Source organism: Leptosomus discolor, chromosome 5 (genome assembly GCF_034619465.1).
Source record: "Leptosomus discolor isolate bLepDis1 chromosome 5, bLepDis1.hap2, whole genome shotgun sequence".
Taxonomy (NCBI): domain Eukaryota; kingdom Metazoa; phylum Chordata; class Aves; order Leptosomiformes; family Leptosomidae; genus Leptosomus; species Leptosomus discolor.
In genome coordinates this window covers 11,316,834-11,343,350 of record NC_141395.1, presented here as the reverse complement: position 1 = coordinate 11,343,350, position 26,517 = coordinate 11,316,834, and the positions used below count along the sequence as shown (strand labels likewise).

At 50.5% G+C, this 26,517-nt stretch overlaps 1 protein-coding gene across 1 annotated transcript in view; it reads right to left on the bottom strand.

Annotated features, from left to right (window-relative positions):
• Positions 1–25,810, bottom strand: part of HEG1 (heart development protein with EGF like domains 1) — a 49,030-nt gene extending 23,220 nt beyond the window's left edge. The window contains exons 1-8 of the mRNA XM_086465820.1: positions 25,630–25,810; positions 6,057–6,332; positions 4,838–5,068; positions 4,184–4,477; positions 3,316–3,504; positions 2,487–2,795; positions 1,763–2,092; positions 360–692 (exon numbers count right to left, since the gene is read on the bottom strand). Coding sequence (XP_086321946.1) covers positions 360–692; positions 1,763–2,092; positions 2,487–2,795; positions 3,316–3,504; positions 4,184–4,477; positions 4,838–5,068; positions 6,057–6,332; positions 25,630–25,810 — 2,143 coding nt within the window. The remainder of the gene's footprint in view (positions 1–359; positions 693–1,762; positions 2,093–2,486; positions 2,796–3,315; positions 3,505–4,183; positions 4,478–4,837; positions 5,069–6,056; positions 6,333–25,629) is intronic.
• Between the last annotated feature and the right edge of the window lie 707 nt (positions 25,811–26,517).

Sequence of the window (26,517 nt, the reverse complement as noted above, 5' to 3'; positions counted from 1 at the left end):
CAGAAACTGAAGTCCAGTCCCTGGGACTGCAGGGACATGATCTAATCCTCATTTGCTTAGTTCTCCTGCCTATAATATGGAGATAGCAACTGGAGATAGTAAAAAAAGAATCGTGATTTGAAAGTTAATTATTTTTCTTGGCGTAATGAAACTTTCCACATGTGCACCCTTTCTGTAAAAAACCCAAACCACATATTTTGGTCAAGCAAGAGCTGAAATATTTCACACAAAAAATCACACCACATCCTTCCAAACAATATATTCTGCATAGCAGAAAAGAGTTAGGCAAGTGTAAGATACAGTGCAGTCCTCCTTTCACTTACAAGAAAAATAGTATTTCACTTCTAACTTGAGCTCACCTGGGGAAGGACCTTCCGAAGGAGAGTGAGAGTTTGTTAGCGAAGGGTCTGCCACCCGCTCGGTGAAACCTGTGATTTCTCTGGACCCACGAACTTCATAGATCTCTCTCCCAGAAGACGCGGACGAGGATCGGATCGTGCCCAAGGTCCTGTACACGCCACTGCTGGACGTGGAGACTTCTGCTGCCCATCGGCTGCTGCCTGTGGCAGACCTTGGGGGCCTCCCGCTGCTGCCAGTGGCTGTGGCTGAAATCATAGCACTGGTGGGAGAGGAAGCAAGGGTTTTTTTCTCTGTCGTTGAGCTGTTAACTGGTCGGTAGCTGCTTCTCACACCTAAGATACAATAAACCCAGGTTTGATTTACTTTGAGGGATTGTTTGTACAGCGTACATTCCTATATGTTTGTTGAGAAACTGAATAGACCAAGTTCTCAGGCTGGAAAAAGTGCTGCTCTGGCAAGAGGGGAATCCCTTACGTTCAAGCACATGTGGTTTACAAAAAGCCAGGAAAATCTCAACTTAAAACCCTGTTTTTTAACTGCAGGATGGGCACAATACCAAATTTATGCATTTAAGCTGCCTTTGAGCCTGTAGAAATCAGGAGTATACACCTCTAACTTCAACTCAAATCTAGAGGATAAGCTAAAACAGGCCTGGTTTGGATTTTCTAGTGACAGTCCAGAAAGCCAAGCTGCCATCTCAGTGCCGGACTGACAGCACAGCCATTGGACCAAGCCCCCTCACAGCACCTGGCACCCAGGGTCACGCAGGGCTGGGGACAGCCTCACCCATAAGATGCTTAGAAACACCCTGGTGCCCCAGCCTGGCGTTCGACCCAGCCTGACATAGCAGGCGTGCTGTCCCAGGGCTCTCCCAAACCGCAGTGCTGGGGACGCCGATATTTCACCAGCTCACCAGGAGCAGGAGCTGCACTACAACCCGCAGAGCGATGGGCTTAATTGTGAATTAATGGTGAACAGTGGGGCAGAGCTCACTTGGGACCACTCCAAGGGTACGGGGAGAGTCAGCCCTGTCGTGGCTGCGAGGACTCCCAAACGCCGCCTCTCTTACAGACCAGCCTGCACCAGGTGACGGCTGCAAATCCCCAGCAAAAGTGTTTCCAGCAGGGAAACAGTGAATACACATACTTCTAACTGACAGCTGCTTTTCCCAGCACGGGACTTTCATTAGCAACGAAGACATTGATGTTTTTCACTTTTTCACCCAAAAGCTGAGATCTGCTCCCACCCTTCCCACTAGCCCTGCTGTCAGCCCGATGCAGTCAGTAATGAAAATATCCATGTATCCAATAGCAGCTGATGGTCATATCTAAAGGAAAACAGTGCAGGGATGCGAAATCTCATCCAGCCCCAAAGCAGCCAACTTTCAGACTAACAAATTTACCTCTAAAAGTACTTTCGGAGGCAGAGAGGGAGCTTGTGAGCAAAGGCTCCCTGGGATGCGCTGGGAGATCAGTGGCTTCCCGTGAGCTGTTAGGATGGTGTGTCCTGGCCCCTGAGGAGGAGAAAGTCCCTCCCAAACTGCTGGTGGCATCTGTGCTGGTGGCAGAACCCTGTGTCACCTCGGCTGTGCGGCTGTTTGTGGGGAACTCCAGTGCCTCCGCTGCCACGCTGGGCATGTCAGCACCATGGGCGGCTGAGTGCAGCGTCGCCTCTTCTGCAGCTGGGATGCTCTTGGGTTTGTAACTGCTGCTAAAGGCTGAAAAATAGAGAAAAGAAATATAAAATTGCATCCATGTAAACGAAAACAGCTGGGTAGGTTTTATCCCGCAATCAGTAGATGTAGACAACATATGTGTGAATATTCAATACGGAAATATTTAATACTGGGAAATCATTAAGACAGGGAAAAAAATAGTCTCTATATAGGAACTCCTGAAGTTGTTGCTTGCAAAATTCAACTGAAAGTTTTCAAGGAAAATCTATCCTACTCTTCCAACAAGAATAATATTTATCCATACTTTCATTTCTGTGAAATGTTTTTAAATGTACAGAATGTGCCAAATACAATATTATTCCTCCTTTCTTTAAAATAAAAAGGATATATTTTGTTTATAAAGAGTCTTTAAATAATGTTCTGAGTTATACAGCTAGGTATCAAAACTCACTCGTGGATGCAGTTTCCGAAGCAGATGATGAGCCCATGAGCAACGGGTCTCTGGCACCTCTGCCACCACCTCCCTGGGGTCCCAAAGCCACCCCAGGGGACCGGGTCTGGTCTGAAGAGCCAGTGATTTCAGTACCAGAGGTGGAAATCTCTGCTTCAGCAGCCAGCCTGGTGCTGGCTGGCAGAGACCTTAACGTCCTCCCTCCACCCTTGGTGGCTGCTGTGGAAGCAGAGGTACTGGTGGTGGGGAAATCCGAATCTCTCCTCTCTGTGGCTGAGAAGCTGGATGGCTGGTAGCTGCTTCCAATGGCTACAGCACAATAAAAAAAAAAAAAAAAAAAAAAGGAGTTATACGTATGAAATTATAAACAGATGGATCCATTTTCTTCCCAGATGCTTACAGCACACATACGGATATTAAGCATAGGAAGTTTTCAATCTGGACAAAGTGCTCTTTTGGAAAGGCATGAATCCCCTCGCCGCAGGAAGACCTTGCACGAAACCTGGGGCTCACTGCCAGGACAGCACGGCTTTGTGAGAGCAGGGGCGGCTCAGCCAGCGGGAAACCCTACAGGACAATGACTGCGGGGACTTGCCTTTAAATCCCACCTTTGCTCTAGAACTCGTGGAAATCAGCCCAGGCTCTTTTAGTATTTTTTTGTAGCTTGAACATTGCATCAAACAGCAAAGGGGGAAACCTGAGCACGGCCAGGTTCCCATATGAGCCTGAAGCTCACGACACATCCCAGGGCTTAATGAGACACAGGGAAAAATGCTTAAGGAAGCACAAAATAGGGTAAACCAACAAATCATGGACTAACTGAGCTCACCTGCAGCAGTCCTTTCCAAAGCTGGGCGAGAAGGGGCAAGCTGGTGCTCCGTGGAGGCGCCGGGGAAATGTCCCTGTGCTGGAGCCACCGAGGAGGGCACCGAGGCCAGGGGCTGAGACGTGGAGCTGGGCGCTGCCCTTTGGATACCGGACCTTAGGTTTTCTGCAGCCCCGATGCTGCTCCCAGCAGCTGTGACAGAGGGAAGGGACGTGGCAATGTGAGAACCCTGGAGATGTGTTTTCTCCTGGCAAGCCCCGGGCACAGGATAAGGACTTGGCAACACTGAGGTCTTCAATACGTTCACGTGGAGTGGGGCAAAGTCTCCATTGTTGAGAGCTCCAGAATATAAATGCTTGAAAACCAAGCGAGGGAAAGCCATGGAGCCCAGGGATCTCAGGTCTGTTATTCTGTACAGGCTGTTGAAGCACAGACACCTCACCCTGTCTAGCCGAGAGCAAACCCACCCGGCATGGCTGTGAGCGCGGGGTACCAACCTCACGCCCCACTACAGCACCACTCAGGTGGGACACTGTGCTCAGGTGGGGCTGGGACCTCACCTTTGCTCTGCAGCTGGCACTGAACCAGTCGAGATATTTCACAGCTGCAGGTGCCCACCCTGCAGAAAACACAGTGGTAAGGTCCAAAGACCTTTTTGGGGTTTTTTAAGTGGAAAATGTCGGGGGGGTTTGGACTAAATTATTTTTTCCATTGCTTTCTCCTGCTTCTGGCAGGGAATTTCAGCTAACCATGCAAATAATAACAAACACAGCGCATGCAAAACACAGCATCTTCTCTGTTTCAAGAAAGCAAAAGCTATATAAAGGCTTTTTAAGGGTATAAAACAAATCCGTGGGCCAGCAAAGCTCACCTTCAAAAGCATTGTCCGTGGCAGGTGATGCTGCGAGCGAAGGGCTTGTGGAGTCCCCCGTGACATCCCTGGGGTGCAGCACGACGTGGTTTGCACCAGTCTGGGTACTGGAAGCTTGGGGGGATGACTGGGGCTGTCCCGGAGAGCCAGGGAAGGGGGTACTGGGGAGGGACCACAGTGTCCTGACACTGCTCCCCGAGGGGCTGGGTGAAGTGGGTGCAGTGCTCATGGAAGGGCTGCCAGGCGGCTTCGTGCCCACCCAGCCGCTCGCTGGCCGAGAGGGTCCGTCAGTGCCTGCAAGGCAATGGGGGAAAGCAAATGAGAGCACTGAGCTGCCCACCTAGCATCCCCCGTTGCCACCCTCTGCATCCCCCTGCAGCCCACGGTCTCCTTGCCTGTACTCTGCCTACAGCATGTTTGGGAGCTGCACCAAGTAAATCATAGTTTTCAAGGCCAGGAGAAGCTGCACAGATCCTTCTCTCCACCCTTGTGCATGAAGAAAGCCAGAAAAATGCCCTAAGCACATGGTGAGGATGGAGGGCCAGTTCCAGTGCACAAAGCTCTGGCAATGCAGGGGAGCCAGGCTTAACTGACGCCTGGTTTCTCCAGGAAACAGCATCCACCTTGTTCCCAGGTTGAACTGGGATGGCTTACCCAGGCGATGAGTCTCTGCGGATGAAGGCAGAAGCACCATCCTTGTTGCCTTGTCAAACTCTGCCACGTCCCAGGCCTCACGGCGCCCGCTCAGCGTCCTCTTGGCCAAACTGGTGCTGATGGCTGCCAAAAACGGCGACGTCCTCTCAGGAGCCGCAGGGGCACTGGGAGAAGCCAGAGCCCTCTTGCCTCTCTCCCGGTTGCCCACAGCATGGTGATGGCTTCCAGCGGCTGGAAAGCAATGCAGAGAGGGTCATGTTCCTCCTGGACAAGTTAATTTGTCTCGGCTGGGGTGGCAGCAGCATCACCCACAGTGGTACCCAGCCCTACCATACGCAATAGGCAGGGTCACAGCTGCATCCCCTGTGTTTCTTCTATTTAATACAGAGTACATTGCAAGACAGACTGCTGGGAACAGAAATTTATGACACCAAACAATATCAGTATTTCAAAGTTTGTCTTAATTTGTGCATGGCAAAAGAAACCCAGATTTTTTAAAAACACATTAAAAATGCAGAAGGCTACTGGGCATACCAGCTCCACACTCTAGTCCCTAAGCAGGGAAAAAAAATGAGGAATTAAAAAATTAAAGAAAATCTCTATGCTCATATCTCAGCAAGAAACTTATTTCATCTGGGGATATTAAGAAAAAAAAACTGAAGTGGGGACAGGGCAATCAACACAGCCTTGTCCTGCTGGTTTGGGAAATAGGCTTTGATTTAGTGCATGCTTTAAAAAGTACATCAGTTTGCTCATGACCACAGTCCCACTAAGTGCGGTGAAGATTATGAACAAGCCCAAAGGTAAGTGTTCACTTGCACAATTTCCATGTGAGGACCTCAGCCACAAATCATGACGCAGCTGGTCAGGTATTTTTAACTCAGGCACTTAGAATCTAGGTTGGGTTCACGATGAGGTTCAGCTCCTCCTGGAAGGAGGCATGGGGATGCTGGTGGTCTCTGCTCTGTGCGCAGCCTTCAAGCTCCGTGGATCAGCAGGACTCTCTGGGGTGCTGCTGGGTGGTGAATAACAACAGTGGCAGTTCCTGAGAATCATCTTCATTGTAATATTAAAAAAAAAATCAGCTTTCCTGGGATTGGATTTCTTCCAACAATCTGAATTTCTAGCAGCAGGGCAGGAATACTTCCTAACCCTCCGGTTACACTCAGTCCATGGGCTGGGTATGGCAAATGGAGACTCTCACATCGATAAAACTCACCGGAAGGATGGTTGTGGGAGGGCAGATGGGTTGCTGTCCCGGCAGACAGGCTGTCTGGGGGCCCTGCTCCCGACGGGGTAACATCCCCACCACCGGTGGGGGGACCAACATGCCCCATGACCCGGCTCGCCGCTGGCACCGCACTGTGCCTGGCAGGCAGTGATGCCCGCTCCCCGCTCCCAGCCAGCGTTGTCACCAGCTCCACACCATCCACGAGAACACCAGAAGTCTTTATCTCCATCTCTGAACTTCTTGCCTGATGGCTGCTTTCAATGACTAAAAGGAAAAATAAGAAAAAAAAATAAAATTCCGTAAGTGCTGAACATGCAGGCTCGGCTCGTTGCAGTAACATCGAGGTCAAGCTCTGATCTCATTTACTCTAGAGAAAATTTTCCATAATCAGAACACAGACATTAAATTAATTTTTAGATTCACACCAGTGGAAATTAAGATTGGTCTGTGGGGCCAAATGCTGAACCCCACCTTTGTGCGCAAAATTAATTCAATTCAGCACCCCCACGCTTTTTTGTGTGTTATGATAAATAAATCTTTAAAGGAGCAAAAAGAAAGTCTTAAACAAATAACCAATGGAGATATGTGCAGTGTGGAGTCCATGGGAGGAGTGCTTAGGTCTCCAGAGCTGATGGACAGCTGCAGCCCAGCACAGCCCATGTGCCCCATCCCGAGGGTGCAATGGGAGGGAGGAGGGCCCCACAGCTCTTCCCCTCTCTCTGCTCAGCTGGTGCTTGCCGGATGCCTGCCCTGGAATCCCATCACCTCCAGTGAGCTGGCATGAAGCTGGCTGAGACCTGCAGGGCAAACAGGAGAGTTGGCATAACCCATCTACCCACCACGAGGCACAAGACAGAAGAGATCAATGTATGGCGTGGATTACACTGGCCATCCAGCTGCCAAAGCACCCCAAGGTGACGGACATTTTGGCATATCTGATGTTAATGTCTACCAAAACATGAGAAACAATGTGGAGAAGTTTGTGCATCTGCAGGTCCATTTTCTATAAGCCAACATTGCCGGAGCCCCTGCTCCATCCTAAAAGTGTTTGGGTCTGCTCTCTTGCTCCTGCTAGAAGGCTGCTCCAAACTTCCACCTCTCCCATCGTCCAGAATCATTTTCTCATTTCATTAGAAAATGAATAAATACATTTATGGAACAAATGTTGTTTCCCAAGCCAGCATCACCCTTTAGCTTAGCTAGCTCTTCCCCTCCCTCCACTTGCTCCTCGCCATGCCTATGTGTAACAGCAGCAATCTCATCCCCTCTTTGCACAAGTTTCTTCTGCATTTCTATCATCTGCTGGATATCATGGACACAAAAACGATTGCTCCCAGGGATATTTAAGATCTCCAAAAGCACACAGACAGCTGTGTGCATCTCTAGAATATAAACATGTTCCCAAACTGGGCCCTAAGCAAGGACTGAAGACGTTACTCAGTAGCCAGCTTCTTCACTCAGTCATTAACACTGACCGCCAGCAGCAGCAGCAGGACTCAGTGTGGCAGTTGTAGCATCAGCCTTGGGTCTGCCATCCAGCCTGATACCGCCTGGAGCTGAGCATCTAGTGACAGCTGCCATGAGTGGTTCCAACAAGATTTGCCAGAGGAACTGGGGTTTCTCAGCCCATGGTACCAGTCAGGGCTGCATGAGAATTTCCCTGCACAGCGGTCACATCAAAACCAGCAGCAATCATCCCTGCCCTACATTACAGCCCTGAGGCTTGGCTGGTTCTGCAGCCTCAGATGCTCTTCAAAGCCCACAACAGGTCAAAGCAAGTCCAAATCACAGCTGGGTCATTTGAAACGGTAAGATTCCAGCTTTACCCATCTTGCTTATAACAAAAACACAATCTCTGGGCTGGAATAGCCCAATGCACACTCCATTTGCTGGGTGGGCAGAATGGGACCCTGGCTAGGGAAACTGCAACGGACAACAGGGTCTGAAGCCCCTCAAGAAACTGAGAAAAGTCATATATTTTCGTAAGGGAACTCTCCTCACTTTGCAGCTCAGAGATCCATCAGGCTATGGAACATGTCCTGCCTGTCACACACATGGCATCTCAAAACAGGGCTGCAGATGATACACAGGCAGCAGCTAAAGGCACTGCTCAGTCTCTGCCCAAAAGCTCTGATGTTGAAGGTTAAGCCTTGCACATCTGTCCTCGGCCTCCAAGCACTCTCTGTAAGAAAGCTGTGCCTCTGAGAAACACCTACAGGATACCTGCTCCTTCTTGCCTTGCGTGTCTCCTTTGGGGTTCCTGTACCTGCCATGCCAGAGGTGGCAATTTCAGGAGTTGTCTCCTCTATCCATCTGCAACAGCTTCAGTGGGAACTCACCAAGAAAAAAGATATGTAGGTAGGGCAGTCTGCATTTCATCCTGGGACTCTGAGCACCACGAGGCCCAAGGAGTCAAGAGCTGCAGTGGAGCAGAGCTCTCTGGGTGCCTTTAAGGACAGCCCTAGCCATGGCTGCAATGCCCATCTCCCCGAGAACACCCAGCAGCCTCTGCCGTCTGGAGCCTGCTGTGAGCCACCTCCTGTCCCATGTAACAAGCCGCTTGTTGTCACCATTTGGACGAGGGGATGCAAAGTCCCAGGGGATGCTTCCTATGCTCATTTGCAAGCCAATACCCAGCCTGTGATTGTAGACCACAAGTCCATTTATAGCAGCCCCCATGCTGAAAAATTTGGGTGTGCTGGAGGGCGGCGCACTGAATTTCTCTCCATGCCCCTCTCACTAAAAGCTTTCAGCTGTGCAACCCGTGCTTACTGTGCCCCAGCAGCCAGCTTTGCTGCACAGAAAAAAAGGCAAAGCAGCAGATGCTTCAAGAAACCCTTAGGGGATGAATATAGACAGAGGGAAATTTGCTTTCTCGGGTTGCCAAGACATTTGTCAACAAGGGCTCCAGCCAGGCACGCTAAAATATACAGCAGAGCACTGCAGCAGGCATTTAATTGCCACTTCTTAAAAATAACCCTGGAAATGCCAGCAAGCAGTACTTTCAGCTACAACCCCTGATTGAATGCAACCGGTTCAAACGTAAAATGCTGCTGGTTGCTCGTCTGGTGGTTGTTCGCCCTGCAAATCCACCTCGGAGTTTTCTCTATCCTCTTTTGGCTCTGCAGAGCTGCTGGGAATAAACCAAAGCAAAACCCTTCCCCTTATCACGGGTGCCAGCAAACCTGGCTTTGAGTGCAGCCAGGGGGTGGATGGGCTGAATAAGAAGGTATTATTTACACAGGCTTTTTAGAGTCATCTGGCATTTTTAACTCTGCCCTGCAAGGTATGCCAGCTCCTGGTGCAGGGAGAAAAACCTCATGCCGGCATAGGCTCAGCTCCCCAGTTTGGTGGGTGCAGAGCATGAGCCATGCTGTAAAATCCAATCCATAGCATGTAGTAAGGAAACCTGAAGAAATCAGGCTGTTAAACAAAATAGACATGAAATATCAGCTCATCACACAGCCATCAAGCCTGCCAGAAGTGCAAGACAACCACAATCTCCTCTTTGACTTGCCTGCAGAAACTAGCTTTCAAAGATGATCCTCCACTGGAGCAGATGGACCAGATGCAAACTTCTTCCCAAAAAATACACACAGGACCATCTGGCCTCCCCTGATGCATTTAAAGGCTTAAAGCAGAGTGGCCCTTTAGCTCAGGTACCGATCTGTCACTAACAATTTCATCACGTCCTAAGCTGCCAACTGCTTTCCACAGTTTAACTCCATGTGACCGCAGCCGTCAAGAGAAATATTTGACTTTCAGCACAAAACTCTCCTGCCACCCGCTGGACCAGTGTTTTCCTTCCCAGTTAAAACTAGCAGTGATGCTCACCAGACAGGTCGAGGCTCAGAGTTACTTTTTATTCGCAAGCATAACAAGTCCGTGGCTTGCTGGGAGCTGAGTTATAACACGGCCAGGACAAACAGATCAAGTTCCAGCTGATTTCTCGAGGCTTTGGGTTTGCCCCTGGCAGCCCAGCTGGATGTCTACCTTGTGAGACTCCTGAAAAAATCCCTTTTGGACCAGCGATTTTCTGTCTCCATCCCTGCGTGCAGCACGGGCATTGCCCTGGCCAGTACGTGGCTGCTGCTGGGGCAACACCATGGTGATGTTCAAGGCTCAACCATGGGACAGCCCAACACTGAAAAGCACAATACTGCAAGTGTTCAGCAGCGGCTGTGATCACTCACGGACATTTTAGAGCAGGGAGGGAGGAGGGATGTATCCTGCTAATGCCAGGACCGACTCTTACAGGGAGCAGGATCCCCGCAGATAGCATTTGGCAGGAGGATCGCAGCCAGCCAAGGTGCACCACGAGCTATCCCAAACCCGCTGCTTTCCTGCAGAAGGGATTTTTCTCCTCAAAGGGAAGAAAAATACTCCCTTGACCAGGGAACACAAATTTAATCTGCATTTGCACACAAGGAAAGCCAAAAGCAGTTGCTTGGCTGCCGAGAGCAGCCCTTCACCCCAGAGCAGTCCCTCCTCGAGAGGGTGGTGATTCCCTGGAGACCATTCCCAGTACGGCTGTCCATGAAGTGTCTATTTTGCCAGGGTTATGACCACTGCAGGAGCATCCCATGCTGAGCTGAGCGCACACGAAGCTAAAGCAGGCTCCTCCCGAGGACAGGCAGCTATAATTATAAAGCCCACATCTGTTAACGTTGCATAATCTTAACATCATCCAAGGCTCGCTGAGAGAAAAAAACTCATCTCAACTTAGAAAACTCCTTGCCGGCTGTAGGAAAAGGTTAGGAAGAAAGGCAGGCTGCGAGGGAGGAGAAGCGGGGAGCAAAGCCGGGGCTGCTGGCCCCGCAGCGGGTGGCACGGGTGGCTGCTGGTCCCCGCCAGGACCGGGGCCGGGCTCTGTGCTGTGTTTTGAACGGCTGCTGCGGATGTCAGGATCATGGGTGGAGGCCTGTTAGAAGCCAAGTGAGTTTGTGTGAACAAAAGCTACAGCCCTAAATCTGGACTGTCCAGGGCTCTCTGGGATTTTCAATTTCCTTCCTTGTTCTTGCCCTGAAAGAAGGAGTTCGAGGCGGGGGGGGGGGGGGGGAATGGAGGGGGCTGAAATGAAGCTTAAAAAAAATGTTCATACTTAAGATGGGTCAGTTGAGCATAAACACACTGATAATATTGCTTGGGGAAGGTCCCTCGTGTGCACTAAGCACGGGAAGAATGCAAGAGGTTTTTAACCACATGCGGTCAACCCTTTTTTGCTAATTCTTTTAATATTAATAAAAGGAATTATTCAGGCTGGATGAAGAAAGGTGGCGAGAGAGGGTGGACGGGGAAGAGAAAAGGTGCAGAGCCCTGCCATTGCCTCCTGCCCTGCTGCATGGCTTGGTTTGGACGGGGTACCCTATAGATGCATCCCCTGGCAGCACTTTGTTCTGGTCCTCATGCTCCTCATCCTCTCCTCACTGGGTCACAGGCAGAGCAGGACAGCAATTTGCAGGACTTTAAATCATTTTAACCTTAATACGAAGGATTTATCCAGCCACCGAAGACGACTGGAGCTTTAATATGTCAGCTCAAGAAAAGTGATGGGAGCTTAATGCCCGCAGCAGGCCCTGCAAGCTCTGAGTGCCAAGGTCCAGGTGGTTAACACCTACCTGGCTGCTACGGGTGATGGGTGCCCACAGGGCTGGAGACATGGGCATTGTCCTCAGCCCCTCCTATGCCAGGCCATGGCACTTTGCTTGCAGTGCTGCTTTATGAAACAAAAATACACTGCACTTCACACCACCTCCCTTCCGGGACCTCTAAAACCACAGAGGATGCTAAAGGTCATTTTTGGTTCCTACCCTTTTTTCATGATCCCAAAGCCTGATGCTCAGAGATGTCATAAGAAAAAAAGGATCCAATTATTGCTCTTAAGAACAGTACCCTAAAGCAGAGAAACAGGTACTCCAAAATAAAGAGCGCACAGTCGTTTCCAAAAGTGTGGGATGCATGCATACGGCCCGCCCGCAACTGGGGATAAAACATGCAGGGACACGATATGGTCCTGCTTATCCAACCATTTCCAGCCTCTTAATTTTGGTGTCCTAAACATTTCCCTGGGGAGGTGCAGGCTCCCAGATCACTAGCTCAAGCCTACGAAACCCTGAGTCGCTTACTCATCTTTCTTGGGCAGCATGGGTTCAATCCACAGATCTCTGGGACTGCATGGACCCATGCTGCCTGAAAACCACCAGCCCAGGGCTCAGAGCAGCACCTTAAACCTCTTTTCATGAGCTTTTGTTTTTAAATAGCTTTTGGCAACTGAATTTAAAAAAAAAAAAAAAGCCCTGTTCTACTGTCAAATTGTTGGAAAACACATTCAAATACAAGTGCAGTTCCAGGGATAAGCTGTCTCATGACTACCCATACTCCTAAAAAACCCAATAACTATGCTGAGGCTCCAGTAAAACCCCAATCCAGCCAGCCAGCCACTGAAGACGGGATCAAGCCTCCAGCCCCAGAGAGGCCCCACAGAGCCCTGGGACCCACGTCCCTGCTGCCTTTCCTGAGCAGAAAGCCTGAATTAGCTGTATTTTTAGCTTACTTGCCGGCTCATTTATTTTCTACCTCAGAAGTGTCCTCTCCAGCGTTGTCTCCTGGTGTAAATGTGAGAAAAGCCCCTGCAGCCCCAGGGGGTGCAAAGGCAGCTCTGCCCCAGCACCAGCTGACAGGGCCCAGGAGCATTTATCAAAGGGATTTCTTTCTCCCCGTTTTCAGTAAACTTTAATAAAAATAAGCTAAAAGAAATCTCCCGAATGGCACAGCTCTCTGAGCACTCACACCTCCTCTCCATCCCCTCTCCTGCCACCCTGTGATGCTGAAATGTCTCCAAGCACCCTGCCTGCACCACGGATCCCAAATGCTAAATCCCAGCACCATCTAATTCACTTCTAAAACCCTCCAGGCTTTTCTGTAACATCCTGTAGAAATGTTACAGAAAATATCACCCATGCAGAGCTTCTCCTTCCTCTTTCCAGGGGTTTTAAAGTCCCCTGGAAGCTTTGCTCGGTGGGAAGGTAGCAGTACCCTCGCCAGCACTTGCAAGGGCAAAGCAAAAGCTGTGCAGGGACCCAGCCTGGTGTCATTTTAACTTGTGCTCCCATCCGAGGGCAGTGTTGCTGGAGACTGTCAGACGGCTCGGGGAGGAAGTCTCCTGGCAGGGCTCCACCAAAGTGGAGTTGCTAGGTCACTGGAACAATAAAAAGGCAAGAAAAAACATCCTGGCTGCAAAAAAGAAAGGGGGGAAAAAAGGAAAAAAGCCATGGCAGTGTGTACAGTACTAGTTAAGTGGAAAGAAACAGGGCTGGAGAGAGCAGGACGATGCTGCTGCTGGCTTTTGTAAGCGTGCGACTTCATTTCTAACATGGACTTTTCTCCAGAGCTCTCACACGAAGAATTCCAGAAACGTGGAATTTGTCTGCAAGGTTTGCAATTGGTAAAAATCTCACATGGGGCAATACTTCCAAGGAAGATAGCCCGCTGCTGCTATGGAGAGATTAATTAACCTTTGCTTTGCACATTAACCAGGGCATCACAATCTATCGTATGACTTTCTCGCACCACCGTACGCCCCCAGCAGCTGCCCATTTTCATTTAAACTGGTAACAGAAGAAAACCGCCTCCAAGCAGGGCTAGATGTTGGTGACAAGGGGGTTAGCGGCCTCACAAGGTGCAGAGCGCTGCACAGCCCCAGGACTTGGGCTCCTCTGTAAGGAAAGGTGCTAATGGCTTAGAAGTTGCAGGATGAAATTTTACTTTCTGAAAAGTTTAATTTCAAGGCCAGAAGGGAGCATTAGCTCACTCTGTCTGACCTCGTGTATAACCAATGTCATTCTGTGTAGCTTATTTACTCCCAATGCAAGCTCAGTGACTTGTATTTGACTTAAACGGATCTTGCAGGGGAAAAAAAACACCAAACTATCAGTATTTGTGATTATTTGGGATTGTGCATGAGAACTATAAGCTGAAGCACAGATTTTTCTGCATAAAACCTCAACACACATCAAAAAGTGATACCCGGTGGTGTGAAGCGTACATGCAGCAGGAGCCATCTGCCCCAGGAGCTGAGGACTCCAGCCTTTTGCAGACCCAGGGGAAGGGAAGGCAGTATTTTCATGTCAGACTCTGGAAACAAAACCATAGGTCCCTGCTCCAAAGTGGTCTGAGCCCAGAAACTGCTTCCCACCGCCAGAAGCGGACAATAAATACCAGGAAGACGGAGGAGGGAGTAGGAAAAGGGGTGCTGCCTCGCCGGGAGCAGCAGGGGGGCTGCCACGGGTCCCTGGGGCCAAGTGATGCTGCCCACCACCGCAAGATGGGCTTTGGCCCAGGTGTCTTGACCAGAGTCTCATTCCAGCAATGCACTTAAGAAGAGCTCCCCAGGGAACTGTTCTCCCTGCTTAAAGTTAAGCACACGCCAAGAGCTTTGCTGGCTGGTGGCCGCACAAGGGATGATGACCAAACTGGGAACTGAGCAACTTCTCAAGGATGTGGTGGGGATGGGAAGGATGAAGGGCCCTCTCGGATGCAGGAGGATCACAAGGACACCAAGGGGTGGATGCAGTTTGGTGACATACACATACAAAGCTCACTGGATTCTTCCCTCCTTGTAGGCTAGCAAAATCCAACCCCATCCCAGAGGAAAACTGACAGCAACCCAAGCCTTACACCCAGCTCTTGCCTCCCAGCTGAAGGCAGGACGCAGGGCATGGTGTGGTGGCAGCTGGAACCATGGATGCTCTCATGGCTCCTACTTTTCCAGCAAGGGACGGTGTGACTTGGGAGGGGATGGAGAAAAAAAAAGCAAACAGGCAAAAAAATTAAGCAGCTTAAAAAGAAATTAATCCCCAGAAGAGATAAGGGCCCCCACCTCCCTTCCCCCATCTGCTGCAAAAGGATGATGATCTAAATCGCATTTCCTAGATGACACCGCACCGATCTGCCGCCGGAAGTGGTGGTGGCAGGGCTCAGGATGGTGCCAGACCTCCTTCTTCCAGGGGACGAGCCAGGTCCTTCCCCACTGGCACCCACCAGCTAGTCACCACTGCCACTGTGGAGGAGCAGCGTGCCCTGGGGTGGTTGGAGAAGGCATCCCTCCCTCTGTCCCCCACAGCTCTCCCACTGCCTCTGCAGTCACACGTTTCCTTTCTGAGAACCGGAGGGGAAGGGATTTACTATTGCCAGTGCCTTTCTGCACGTGTTTTGGGGAGGCTGAAAACAAGATGACTTCATTCGGCTGCATGTGGGTCTCTGCTCTGCAGCAGGCAGCCCCACGGCTGAGCCCTGCGGCCAGCAGTGGAAATGGGTGATGGAGAAAGGCAGGATTGGGTGGTCACCCTCCAAGCTGTCACTGAGGACTCACAGGAGTCAGGGTCAGGTCACAGCCTACCTTGGTGCATATGGGCACTGTATGCTGAACAAGGCAGTGCAGAGGATTAAGAGGCCAGAAATCTGTGCCCAAATCCCATCTGCCCACACACTGACCCATACGACCCAGCACAGAGCCACCTCACACCGACTGCCTCAGCACGCTTTTGCCATCAAGTGACCATCAACTTCGGTCTTAACCCAGCATCTGACACAGCTCACCCAGCACTATATGATCTCCAGGCACACCAGCAAATTGCAGGACAGGATTATGAGGATCTCTGTCTGCATGGTATCATGTTCGGAGGCCATGGAATTGCTGGTACTCCCATTCCCCAGGTCAGAAGCCGCCTGGTACTCATTTGGCTTTCTTCATGCATCATATTTGCTCCAGGTCCCTCAGAATAGACCATCTTCATGATTATTCTGCACACCCTGATCAAGTTTCCCTCCTAAGAAACATCCTTTCAAAGGGCTTTTATCTGCAGGCTTGGCTGCCAGTGTAACACTGCAGGCCCATTCTGTATTTGCTGAAAGAGCTGATAACGTCCTAAAAAGAATTAACATTTATATGTTAGTCCTGTAACCGAATCCGAATCAAACAATGATGACTGTTCAGATGCCTAAAGCTACTCAGGGGTATTTTCCTTTGAGCTCTTCCAAGCTTGTACCAGGGGTAAGGAGCTTTCTAAAGATGCTTTTGTGAGCACCAGCTACCAAAACCCTTCTCCTTGTCCCTCCAGACACAGATACAATTATGCCCAGCTCTGGCACAAAGATAAAGGCTGAATTACAAGAGCAGTATTATGCTCCACAATCAGGGTCCTTCATTCCAATTGACAAGGAAAGCAAATCACGTGCAGTTGGTTTGCTGATGTTTCCACTCCTGGAAATTCATTCCCACCACAGGGGAAGAAATTAGTTCAATACACAGGGTTACCTTTTGCATAATCTCCCAAGATCGCTAAATTATCTTAACTTGTCAATTCATGAGATCTTAACATGTTATGCAGGGTCAAACCTGGCCACTGCTTGTATGGGATATCTTTCTTTGCAGAAGGTTTAACTACCCGCTGCTACAGTTAGCCTGATAAGGAAGTATTTTCTTACCTATAACGGTATGGATATAGTGGGGCAGCTATTCAGAGAAGCTGTGAAACCTTTCTCTGGGGTAAATTTTTGAAAACGCATTAGATAAACATCTTCTGTGGTGATCCTGTAAGGGGAGATGTCTTGAAATCCCTTGGGAGATATCTTGAGATCCCTTCCAGACCTGCCTTTTGCTTTTATAGAGCGATGGAAAAAACAAAACCAAACCAAAAACCCCTCAACTATCCAAACTCCAACCTCCCCCCCTCAACTTAGGCATACTCCTCCCCCCAGGACAGGTCCTGCTGCCCTGGGTGGGCTGCAGTATCCTGCTGCTAGGCTACCACAGAAGGTATCTTTCCGATAGTATATCAAAGCCAAATCTTCAACTTGGTATGATTCATCCCACTCCAGCGAAGTTCAACGGAGTGTGACGTTTCATGCTGGTCCTTGGGGCTTAAGAGATTTTCCACAAGAGGAAGGGTGTTAACAACAGTGTCCTAACAAGCGGTGACGTGGATAATTGTGCTCTATAGATCCAAATTCCTCTTGTCACTCCAGATGTAGAAGTGCCTTTTAGCATGCTCTTCAAGAAGAAGAGAACCCTCCTTTGCTATCGGCAATCCAAAGGAGCCTGCTCATCAGTCCAAAACTCCTGCACAGGGTTTATTCCATGGTCTGGAGATCCCTGAGGGAATCTGAGGGTGGTTCTGGTAGCACAAATGACAATGATGTCCGCCTGGTTATAGAGGCAAGAGGTCAGACTGATTCCTGTAATGGCCTTTAAAACCTCTGCCATCACAGCATGCTGGAAAGTGCTGAGAAAAACACCCTGAATGTGTGTGGGCAACACGATGTCCTGGGCTGCACCCCTGGGACAACCGTTAACCCTGCCAAGTTAACCATTCATGCACAGTTTTCATGCATTTCTATCAGACCACTTAAAATTCCTCCTCACTCCTTTCCCAGCTGATTTCACCCCAGAGCTCAGGGTTAAAAAGAAAAGGGTATTTTCTCCCGAACTTCAGCTGCAAGATCCTCGTTGCCATCTAACCACTGTGCAAAAGGTCCCTCAAACATCTCCGTGTTTGCCCTGGCAAAAGAACCTCAAAGGTCACAGCATTTCCAGAGGACTTTTTGTAAGCACTGACTTGGGAGGCCAAGATGGGGTACTCACGCAGGCAGGCCAAGGGAAGGACCTGCAGTGTTTGGTCACACTGCGAGTGACACGGTCACCCTCAAACAGCTTAAACTGGCCAGACCACAGTCAGGATGCTGCGGAAGCAGTTTTTAAAGTCCTCCGAGCTTCATGTCCTTGCAAAGAATAAAAAGGCAGCTGGAGCTTGCTTCTCCCAGCAGAGTCAATCTGCCAAGGTCAAGGCACTTGCACAAGGTATTCGGACAGCTAGACAGAAAACAACTGGGTTTGCACCTAATTTTCCTGCTGCATTGCCCTGCACTTCTTTGTGCACCCTCTCTTTTCCCAGCAAAGCAAGACAATTTAAGATGGTCGCGCTTCTCCTGCAGACACACAGGCAGAGCCCTGCCAAGCAGGAGTGTCTGAAACGGCCCCTCCGTCTGGACTCAAAAGCCTCTGGAGATCAGCTCGGAGCTAGTGGTATTTTTAAATACAGCCAACCTGGACTTCTTGTGTGTCTCCTGGATTTGCAGCTCACGTTTTCAAAGCGTTTTTATCTACCACCTCAACAGCCAGAAGCTCTTTTTCTCCCCCTCCAAGCAATTCTCCCGTAACGACAACTCCAGGAGTTGGGACTTTAAAGAGAGACAGCCAAATCTTTGGAGGCTCTCAACACAGATCCTGACTTTTGGCAGCAGCGCTCCCTCGCCTACAGCCGAAATGTTGACTACAGCTCAGGAGATGCTTAACTAATCAACTGCAAAACTATTTATCAAATGATTCAAAGTCAAGGGCATGGCAGACACAGAAGCAGATACAACCCTCCTCAACAGCCCTGCCTGCACAGAGGACAGGCAACGGGAAATACCTTCATCCAAAGCCATGGGAGGGACCAGGGGCAGTAGCACAAGACCACTGACAGTTTGTAGGCTATTTCCTATAAGCACCTTGCTTATAGGTAATAGGTTGGGGTTTGCATTTCATGCACTTTTTAAACAATATTTTACACTAGTTTCTGAAGAGATGAAGCTCCTGAGACAGCTTTGTCTGTCGTCCTACCTTGAAACAAATTAGCCTGGAAGTCAGAGACCTCCAAGACAGCAAGTTCCTACAGGTTTTATGAAGACTAGCACTTTGCTAGAGAAGACTCTAGTGAGTGTCCGACTTGGGGAGCTGCTGCAGCCAAACCAAGAAGGGTCCCTGTGGTTCGGTCCATGCCCTGGCCATGGGACCCATATGCACTCAGCACCCATGGAGCCCAAAATAAACCATGGCACATGCTAATGCCACCCACTCCCCAGCCAGTAGAAGAGAGAAAACCACAGGTACTGCTCACAGAGTAACTTTTATCACAGGTGTCTCCCTTGCATGAGTTTGGCCAAACACTGGCAACTCTAAGAATGAGCCTCTTGCTCCTCTAGTTTTACACAACCAGACTTTTGACTCCAGCACCCCAATGAGTGGAAAACTCACATCGTTTTACCTTCCTCCAGCTGATCCCTCCGCTCACCCTGACTCTGCCTGCCCCTTCTCCAAGCTCTTCAGGACCAGGTGTGACCATCACCCTATCCAGAACCCAGCTGAGATAAAAAACAAATTAACAGCAAAGAAGAGATGCGACCCAAGATCCTAAAATCTGTATTATAAACCTCACAGTATTCAGATCCTACAAGAGGTCCTTATTTTAAGCAGGAACTGGTTCTTATTCTCTTGTTCCCTTGTTCTCTCCTGAGCACTTTAGTAGACTGGGTCTGACAGCAGCGTTACTATAACACAGGCAACATCTATGCTAACAGCTTGGAGGAGCTGAAGTTTACAGAGCTTCCTTTACTCGAGGGAACTGCATTTTTCTAAGATTATATTATTACTTGGGCTGGTCGCTCAGTAACGCAACATCATTTCCCTTTTGGGTGGGAAAGTTCTCTCCTTGTCCTCAGATGCGAATGATTTCAGCCTGAAAGGATGAATGCGCACTCTGCATAACCAAAGAGCCATAAATGAACCATGCCCCTTGAGGAAGCAGTAGGATGTTATGGTATAACACCTGGGCATTAAAAAATATATGGTGATGGGTGTACCCGCATCAGCTGTATGCACGCAGAAAAGAGTGAGAGGGAAGGGTGGCCAGATGTGACAAAACCATTTTCTCCTGATATGCACCCAAAGACTTCATTCTTTCACCAAGCCTGTGCTTGTAGCCCTCTTGCATCTGCTCTGGATGAATATCCCAGCAAATGAACCTCCAATATTTATGGAAACAGCAAATTACAATGCAAATGTTGCAAAACTGCTCAGATAAATAAAAATTTGAATTTGTAATCAGGTCTACTGCCACTAAAAATTGGATTCTGCCTTTTATACTCAGCCGATCAGGAAAGAGAAAAAAACGTACCGTATGACCTACATCTTCAATGGAATGTAAATAACAGGGCCTGTGGTTGGGGTATTAAGACCTCATGATGAGCTTGCTCATGAGCTACAGACTATGGATTTTGTATCGGACATTATCAGGGGAATATTAAGAATGACCAACCTATAATTCACTTGGAGCACCTGCCGATCCTCTGGCTGGTCAAACTGCCCCAAAAGCTTCCTTGCACCATTGCAACAGCAGAAAGTCACCATAGCAGGTGCCAGGATCTGGCCATGCCACTTTCCAGAGGAGCTCCATGCACATCCGAGTGGATCAGCCCAGGCGTGAGTGGTGCTGTTCATCTGCACAGAGACACACTGACCCACTCAGACCTCTCACGTACCTGAGAAACTTACTTGAAACTATGTGGGCAAGCAAAGCCAGAATCCAGAGGGTTTACAGTGGCCATGTGTAATCCATCTAGCTCTGGATCATTTCCCTGAGGTATTTAGGAGGTCGCAGCCCTGCCCTGAGCACCCCATGCATGGCTGGGCGCAGCACGCCGTGCCCCCTCCTGCCTCCCCACAGCAGCACAGACACAGGCAGAAAGACGGAACTTTGTGCTGCAAAAAGGCAGCAGGCTCAGCCACAGCTCAGCCCTACCACCCTGTACCTGTCCTTATTTTGGAAATGGTACGTAGCTACCGTCAATGGGGAACCCACAGCACCAGCCAATGGGTCCTTCCAGCAGCAGCTCCAGAAGAGCCACAGACTTCTCTAGTGCTTAGCCTCTACACCACAGCACCAAAACACTACTGCTACACTGACGGGTTTTATTGGCACGATTAACTTGTTCATTGAAATAGTTCCTTATTCTGTGCTTTTTTTAATTAGCTTGGATGAATGCTTCATAAATAAAACCATCACGACCAGACTGATACTCCTAAGGCCTCAGTGCACTTCTGTACAGCCGCAGGAGCAGCAAGCGGGGCCAGCAGCAGCTCCTGCAGCAGCCGGGCACTGCCCTGCAGCCTGGGCTGGCTGGCAGCAGCACCCAAGCAGGCAGCCAGTATGCAGTTACAGTCAGCTGGGCTTTGGTCTCCATCACCCAAGGAAGGGCTCAGTGCCTGGTTTGGTAGCTCATGGGACAGAGCAATCTCCTGCTCCTACTGCCCAGACACCTCCTGAAATCCCTTTTGCAGGATTGCCTGAAACGCTATGAGTTTGAAGAAGCTGCTTCGTGTTTCGGGTGCACAGGCACAGTCCCAGCCATGGCAGTGGCAGCTTCCATTCAAGTTTTGCACCACAACCACATCAAGACCAATTGCCTTTCTAGCCTGGTACCACACCCCCACCGCTAAATGAACACAATCTCTGCCACCTCCTGGAGATGTGATGGTGATGGAGGCACTAGCCTTCGCTCGGCGCTCAGCTGCTGTGACCTGCCCCCTGTACATGCACAGGACAGGGAGGATGGAGTCAGCAGGCAGAACAGCTTGGGAGCTCAATCACAGAGTGTTTCTGACTGCTAGTCCAAAAACTGGGATCTGTAGGAGCAGGTGAAGGCAGCAAGTTGTCCCAGAAACCCCACTTTCCTCTAAACTCATCAGTATCTGCAAGTTTTGATACTGAAAATAACACTCCTTGAGGAAGGCAACCCCGCACTAGCAAAGCTGGCAACAGCCCCTGCAGACACAGCAGCAACCTCCTGTCTCCCTCGTCTTCTCTGCCACGAGCGAAAACTGAAGTAAATTACATTATCCCTCTGAAGTGGTGATGGCTGCTGGAGCAGAGCACACTGCAACTGCCCGCTGAACGGGCACGGGCTGGCTCTGGCAGTTTGCTACTGGGAAATGAAACTTTGCGGAGAGCCCAATAACGGGCTTTAGCTACAGCAGCTACCCCCTCACCTGCTGTGCCCTGGTCACAGCTTAGCACTTGCTAAGGTCCTGTAAATCAATATGCATCACTGTGCACTCCCTGCCAGTCACGTTACACAATTATCTCTCAGACTGTACTCATTTACCACTTAAATACCATGCAAAGTACTTTCAGAGACTGGTGCGAACCCAGACAGCAGGTCGAACCCAGACAGTAGGTTGGTGCACAACCCTTGTCAACCTTCAGGGGCTTGGGATGGGGGACAGGCATCCCTCCCTTTCTGAAATTCTTTTTTTTTTTTCTTCTCTTTTCTTTTTCATTTTTAATTATGTACCCCAAAGGAGTAGAGCTAAATCTGTACAACTCCAGGGACTTCATGTTTGCAGCACACCAACCAAATCCACTTACATGTCACAGAAAGGAGCAGCAAAGATGCCCAAGAAAAGAAAACCCTGCAGCCTACGGGTCTTTCGACAGCAATGCAGAGGTGCAGGAGGTGATCCTTCCTTGTCCCCGCACCGCAGGGAGAGGAAGCATCCTTCCTGCACCACTCATGGTCACCTAAAATCCTATCAAAGCTAATCAGCAGCATCTTACACCTCTCTGCATTGGTGTGACTGCACGGGGAGCCGGGCTTCTGTCCCCCAGGAGCCATGAAACCCATATTGTGAAATTCGAGGTAGGTTTGGAGGCAACACCATCCTCATCTTCTTCCCTCGCTTCTAAATTTGCTGCTTCTGCACACAGAAAGTTTCAAAGACAGAAAGTTAAAAAAATACGTAAATAAATGCAGACTGTTCTACCCCTCTCTTAAGGTTGGGAAGTTTCTCCTAGCAGCCAGCCTAAATCTCTGCTGCAAGCTAAGCTGATTCCTTCTCGGGTGATTTCACACCTTATTTCCAGGGCTCCCACTGGGGAAGTTGCAAAGAAAGGCGGCAGCTGGCACAGGAGAGAGGGAGAAAGGACAGAAGGCCGGACACAGATGGCAGAAAAGCAGATCAACTTCTCAGGGCAAGCCCATTGCTGGAGACCCCGCACTGTGCCGGGCGGCACGGCAGGGCATCGGTGTGGGTCAGCAATAAAGGGAAAACGAATGTTGTAGAAACCAGGGGTGACCCGAGCGATACTGACTTTATCAGGAGCTTGGTGCCAACTCCACTGTCCCCACGGTGTCACTGGAACTATTCCAAATTTACAGATGGGAAACCTGAAATAAGGAGACCTGCAGGAGGACAGAGCTTGTAAGCGACCCCCTGCCCGACCCAGGCTAGCAGCAGACCGTGCCCGGGCACCCACATAAAACAGCTGCCAGGAGGAATTTCACAGAGGGGTTTGATGATGCTTTAGCTCTACTGTCACCAGCTTTCTCGCTTCCTACTTCACCTATTTTTTCTTACGTTCCTCTCCCCGGGTTCAGCCTGTACTTTAAACAACGCACAAAAGCCATCTGTCCTCATTTCTTCCCCAGACAAGCTCCCGGTGGGTTCGGCAGGGAGGGGCGGCAGATGCGCTGCGAGGCGCAGGCAGGCCGGGGAAGGCAGCGAGGCTCCGCAGGGCAGCCCGGTTCCCACCCTGCTCCCTCACCCCACGCTTTGTGAGAACACTCAAAAGCCCCATTTCTACACCCACTGCCTCACCATCTGCTCACTAAGTCCTGCCTGAGAAAGGGCTTTTGCTGCCTAACCTCAGACTCGATTCAAACAGAGATGTAATCTCCATTTCCACGTAGCGCTAGTGTGATGGGTTCACAAGAAACACTCCCCGCTCCACTTCAAGAAAGCGTTTTCAAAAGTGAAAAACATCGCAGAGGGGCAGGAGCAGCAGTGAGACAGACAACAGGGATTTCTCAAACATCTACAGCTCAACCTGAGAGTGATTCAGGAGATGCCACCAGCCCGCTCCCATTAACACAAAACAATTCTCTTGACTGACAAGCATAGAGCTGTAGCTAACAGCGAGTGAATCGCGGCTGTCAGGACCCAGTGTAATTCATGATGCTGCTCGCTAGCTACTGCCAGGCTATTTATCACTCCTTCACGATGCATCCCCCACTCCGTCTGGATGGGGCTGACATGATTCACGAGCACCTGTAGCTGCCGAGCACAGCCTGCACGGAGGAAAGCCTCCACTGCTGAGCCGGACAGCCAGACGCTGGTAGCCAGACAAATGGCTTTTCCAGCATGTGGACAGATAGTTCGAGCTTTTCAGACTCTTAACAAAGGAAATGCATTCCTCTGCTGACTCTCAGGAGTCATCAAGGTCACAGGAAAAGATGCCAGATCGAAAGCTGAGATGAAATTAAATCGGGTTTTTTTGTACACCAAGGAATTTGCACAGCTCTCATCGAATAATAGGCGAGCACTTTGCTGTCAAGTTAAGAGATTTTATCTTCACAAGGCTGACAGCAGGTAAGACAGCATTATTCTCTCCCAGTTTGGAGGGCAAACTGACACTTGGAGTGGCACAAATAAGTGGCTGAGCGGGGAACAGACACAAATCTCCTTTGTTTCAGTGCAGTATCCTAGTCACCAGGCTGCTCTCACACAAACACTGATAGGAGCTTTCTAATCCACTGCAGGGTACATTCCAGTCAATATCCCCAACCATACATTCAGTCTAGCGTGGATACATCTTACAAAGGCATGCCTCGGGTTTGTGAAGAAAATGAAAACATTACATATGTAGTTTTGTCGCATTTCCTGAAATGGTATAGCACCATGAAAGTAAACTTAACCCCGAGTACTAAAGCATGATATTCTCTCCACATCAGAAATTAGAAGATGAAATTTGACAGTCCAGCTCAGGCAGGCAATAAATCCTAAAATCTACTTAAAAACTATACAGGACTAATTTGACATGTTGGATGTCCTTATACCACCTGCAGACACCCAGGGCTTTCCAAACTCATCAAGAATTACTCATCCTTTGAGCTATGTGTCTTCTTCAGCAAGTAAGTGAACCAGTTTACTGGGTGACACTTGAAATGAGCCCTGCTTGTTCTGGGAAAAATATGGTTTATCCTGTGCTGAAATGAAATTTGGCATCATTTGCAAAGCACCGAACTAGTCATTGCTCCTGATAACGACACGTAGATGTGGCACGCAAGGAAATATGTGACTTTATATATGACTAATCTGACAGTCTGTAGGCGATGCAGAGAGAGAGGGTATTTATAGAACTGATGGCATCTGTCCCCACACCTGGATGTGGGTCAGCACCTAAGGTGAGATGAGGGCATGCCTGAAGACAAGCAGTAGTGAACTCAGACCCTGAAGACCACCTACAAGAGCCACCGATTTCCCACCTGGGAAGCATTTTGACGGGTAGCCTCATGTCAGCCATTCCCCTAACACCCCCCAGAGCCTTCCTCAAGTTCCCCTGCGAAGTTCCCACCGCTCGCCTTCCACTCAACCCACACAGCTACGACACGGTTACAGTCGCCCGCCCACGATTCCCATCCCAAACCTTCACCCATCGAAGCACTTGCCTGTACCACGATGGGCTGGGCAAGGTTAAAAAGGGAAAGAGATTTGGGGGGGTGGGGGGGGTTGCACTTGGTAGTGGATGCAGCTCTGGGTGATGCCGGGATGCTCAGCAACCCTCGGTCGGGGTGCGGCGGGGAGGGTGCGGGGTCCCACGCCACGCGTGGCGTGGGACCCCGCACCCTCCCCGCCGCACCCCGACCAAATCCCATCCCCATCCCCACGACGGAGCGGGGCACTCACCCGGGCTGCCGGCGTGTCCCTCGGCTGGAGGCGAGCAAGGACGGCCGAGGCGGCTTCGGGACGGAGGAGGAGGACGAGGAGGAGGAGGAAGAAGACGCCATGGGGAAGCGAGGGGCAACGACCCGATCGGCGGGACCAGCCCCAGCCCCAGCAGCAGCAGCAGGGTGCAAGCTGCCGGCATGGCGCTGGGGGTGGGGGGTGTTCACATGCCCGGAGCGGGGCAATAAATAACCACGTCAAGAGCGATTTTTAATTAATTCACGGGGGGAGGGGGGGGGCCCCCCCCGGTTTTAAAAGTGTGGGGTGCCCATAGCGGGGGTGTAGGGGGGGTCGGCCCGGCCAGCAGCGGCAGCAGCCTGCGGCCAAGTGCCGGCGCCCGAAAGTAAAAGGGCAGGCGGCGGAGGCTCCTCCTCGAGCCTGACATCACCCAGCCGCGGCTCGGCTCGGCACGGCCCGGCTCGGCACGGCCCCCCCCCCCCCCATCCCCCCCGCCACCCCCCCAGGCTGCTCGGCCCGGCCCGGCCCCGAGCGGCCGCCCCCTCCCGCCCCGCGCAGCCGTCGGGCAGCCCGCTCCCTCAGCCGGCTGTGTGCGGCGTCAGCGTGCTACTGACAATAAGAAAAATAAGAATTTTAAAATTTATTTTAATTTTTACTTTTACTTTATTTCTCCTGAGGCAGCTCCCAGCCGCGCCGGGGAGAGCAGAAAACCCCCTTGCCCACCACCCCCAGCCGAAAGCCGCCGAGGAGGCGCCCCGCCGCCGCAGCGTTATCGCTACCGCGCTGAAATACAGACAGCGCGCAAGTCCCGCACCCCGCGCAACGGCATCCGCCGGCGGGCGGCGGCCCCGTTCCCGCTCCCGGCCACCCCCGCCCCCGGCTCCGGCACTG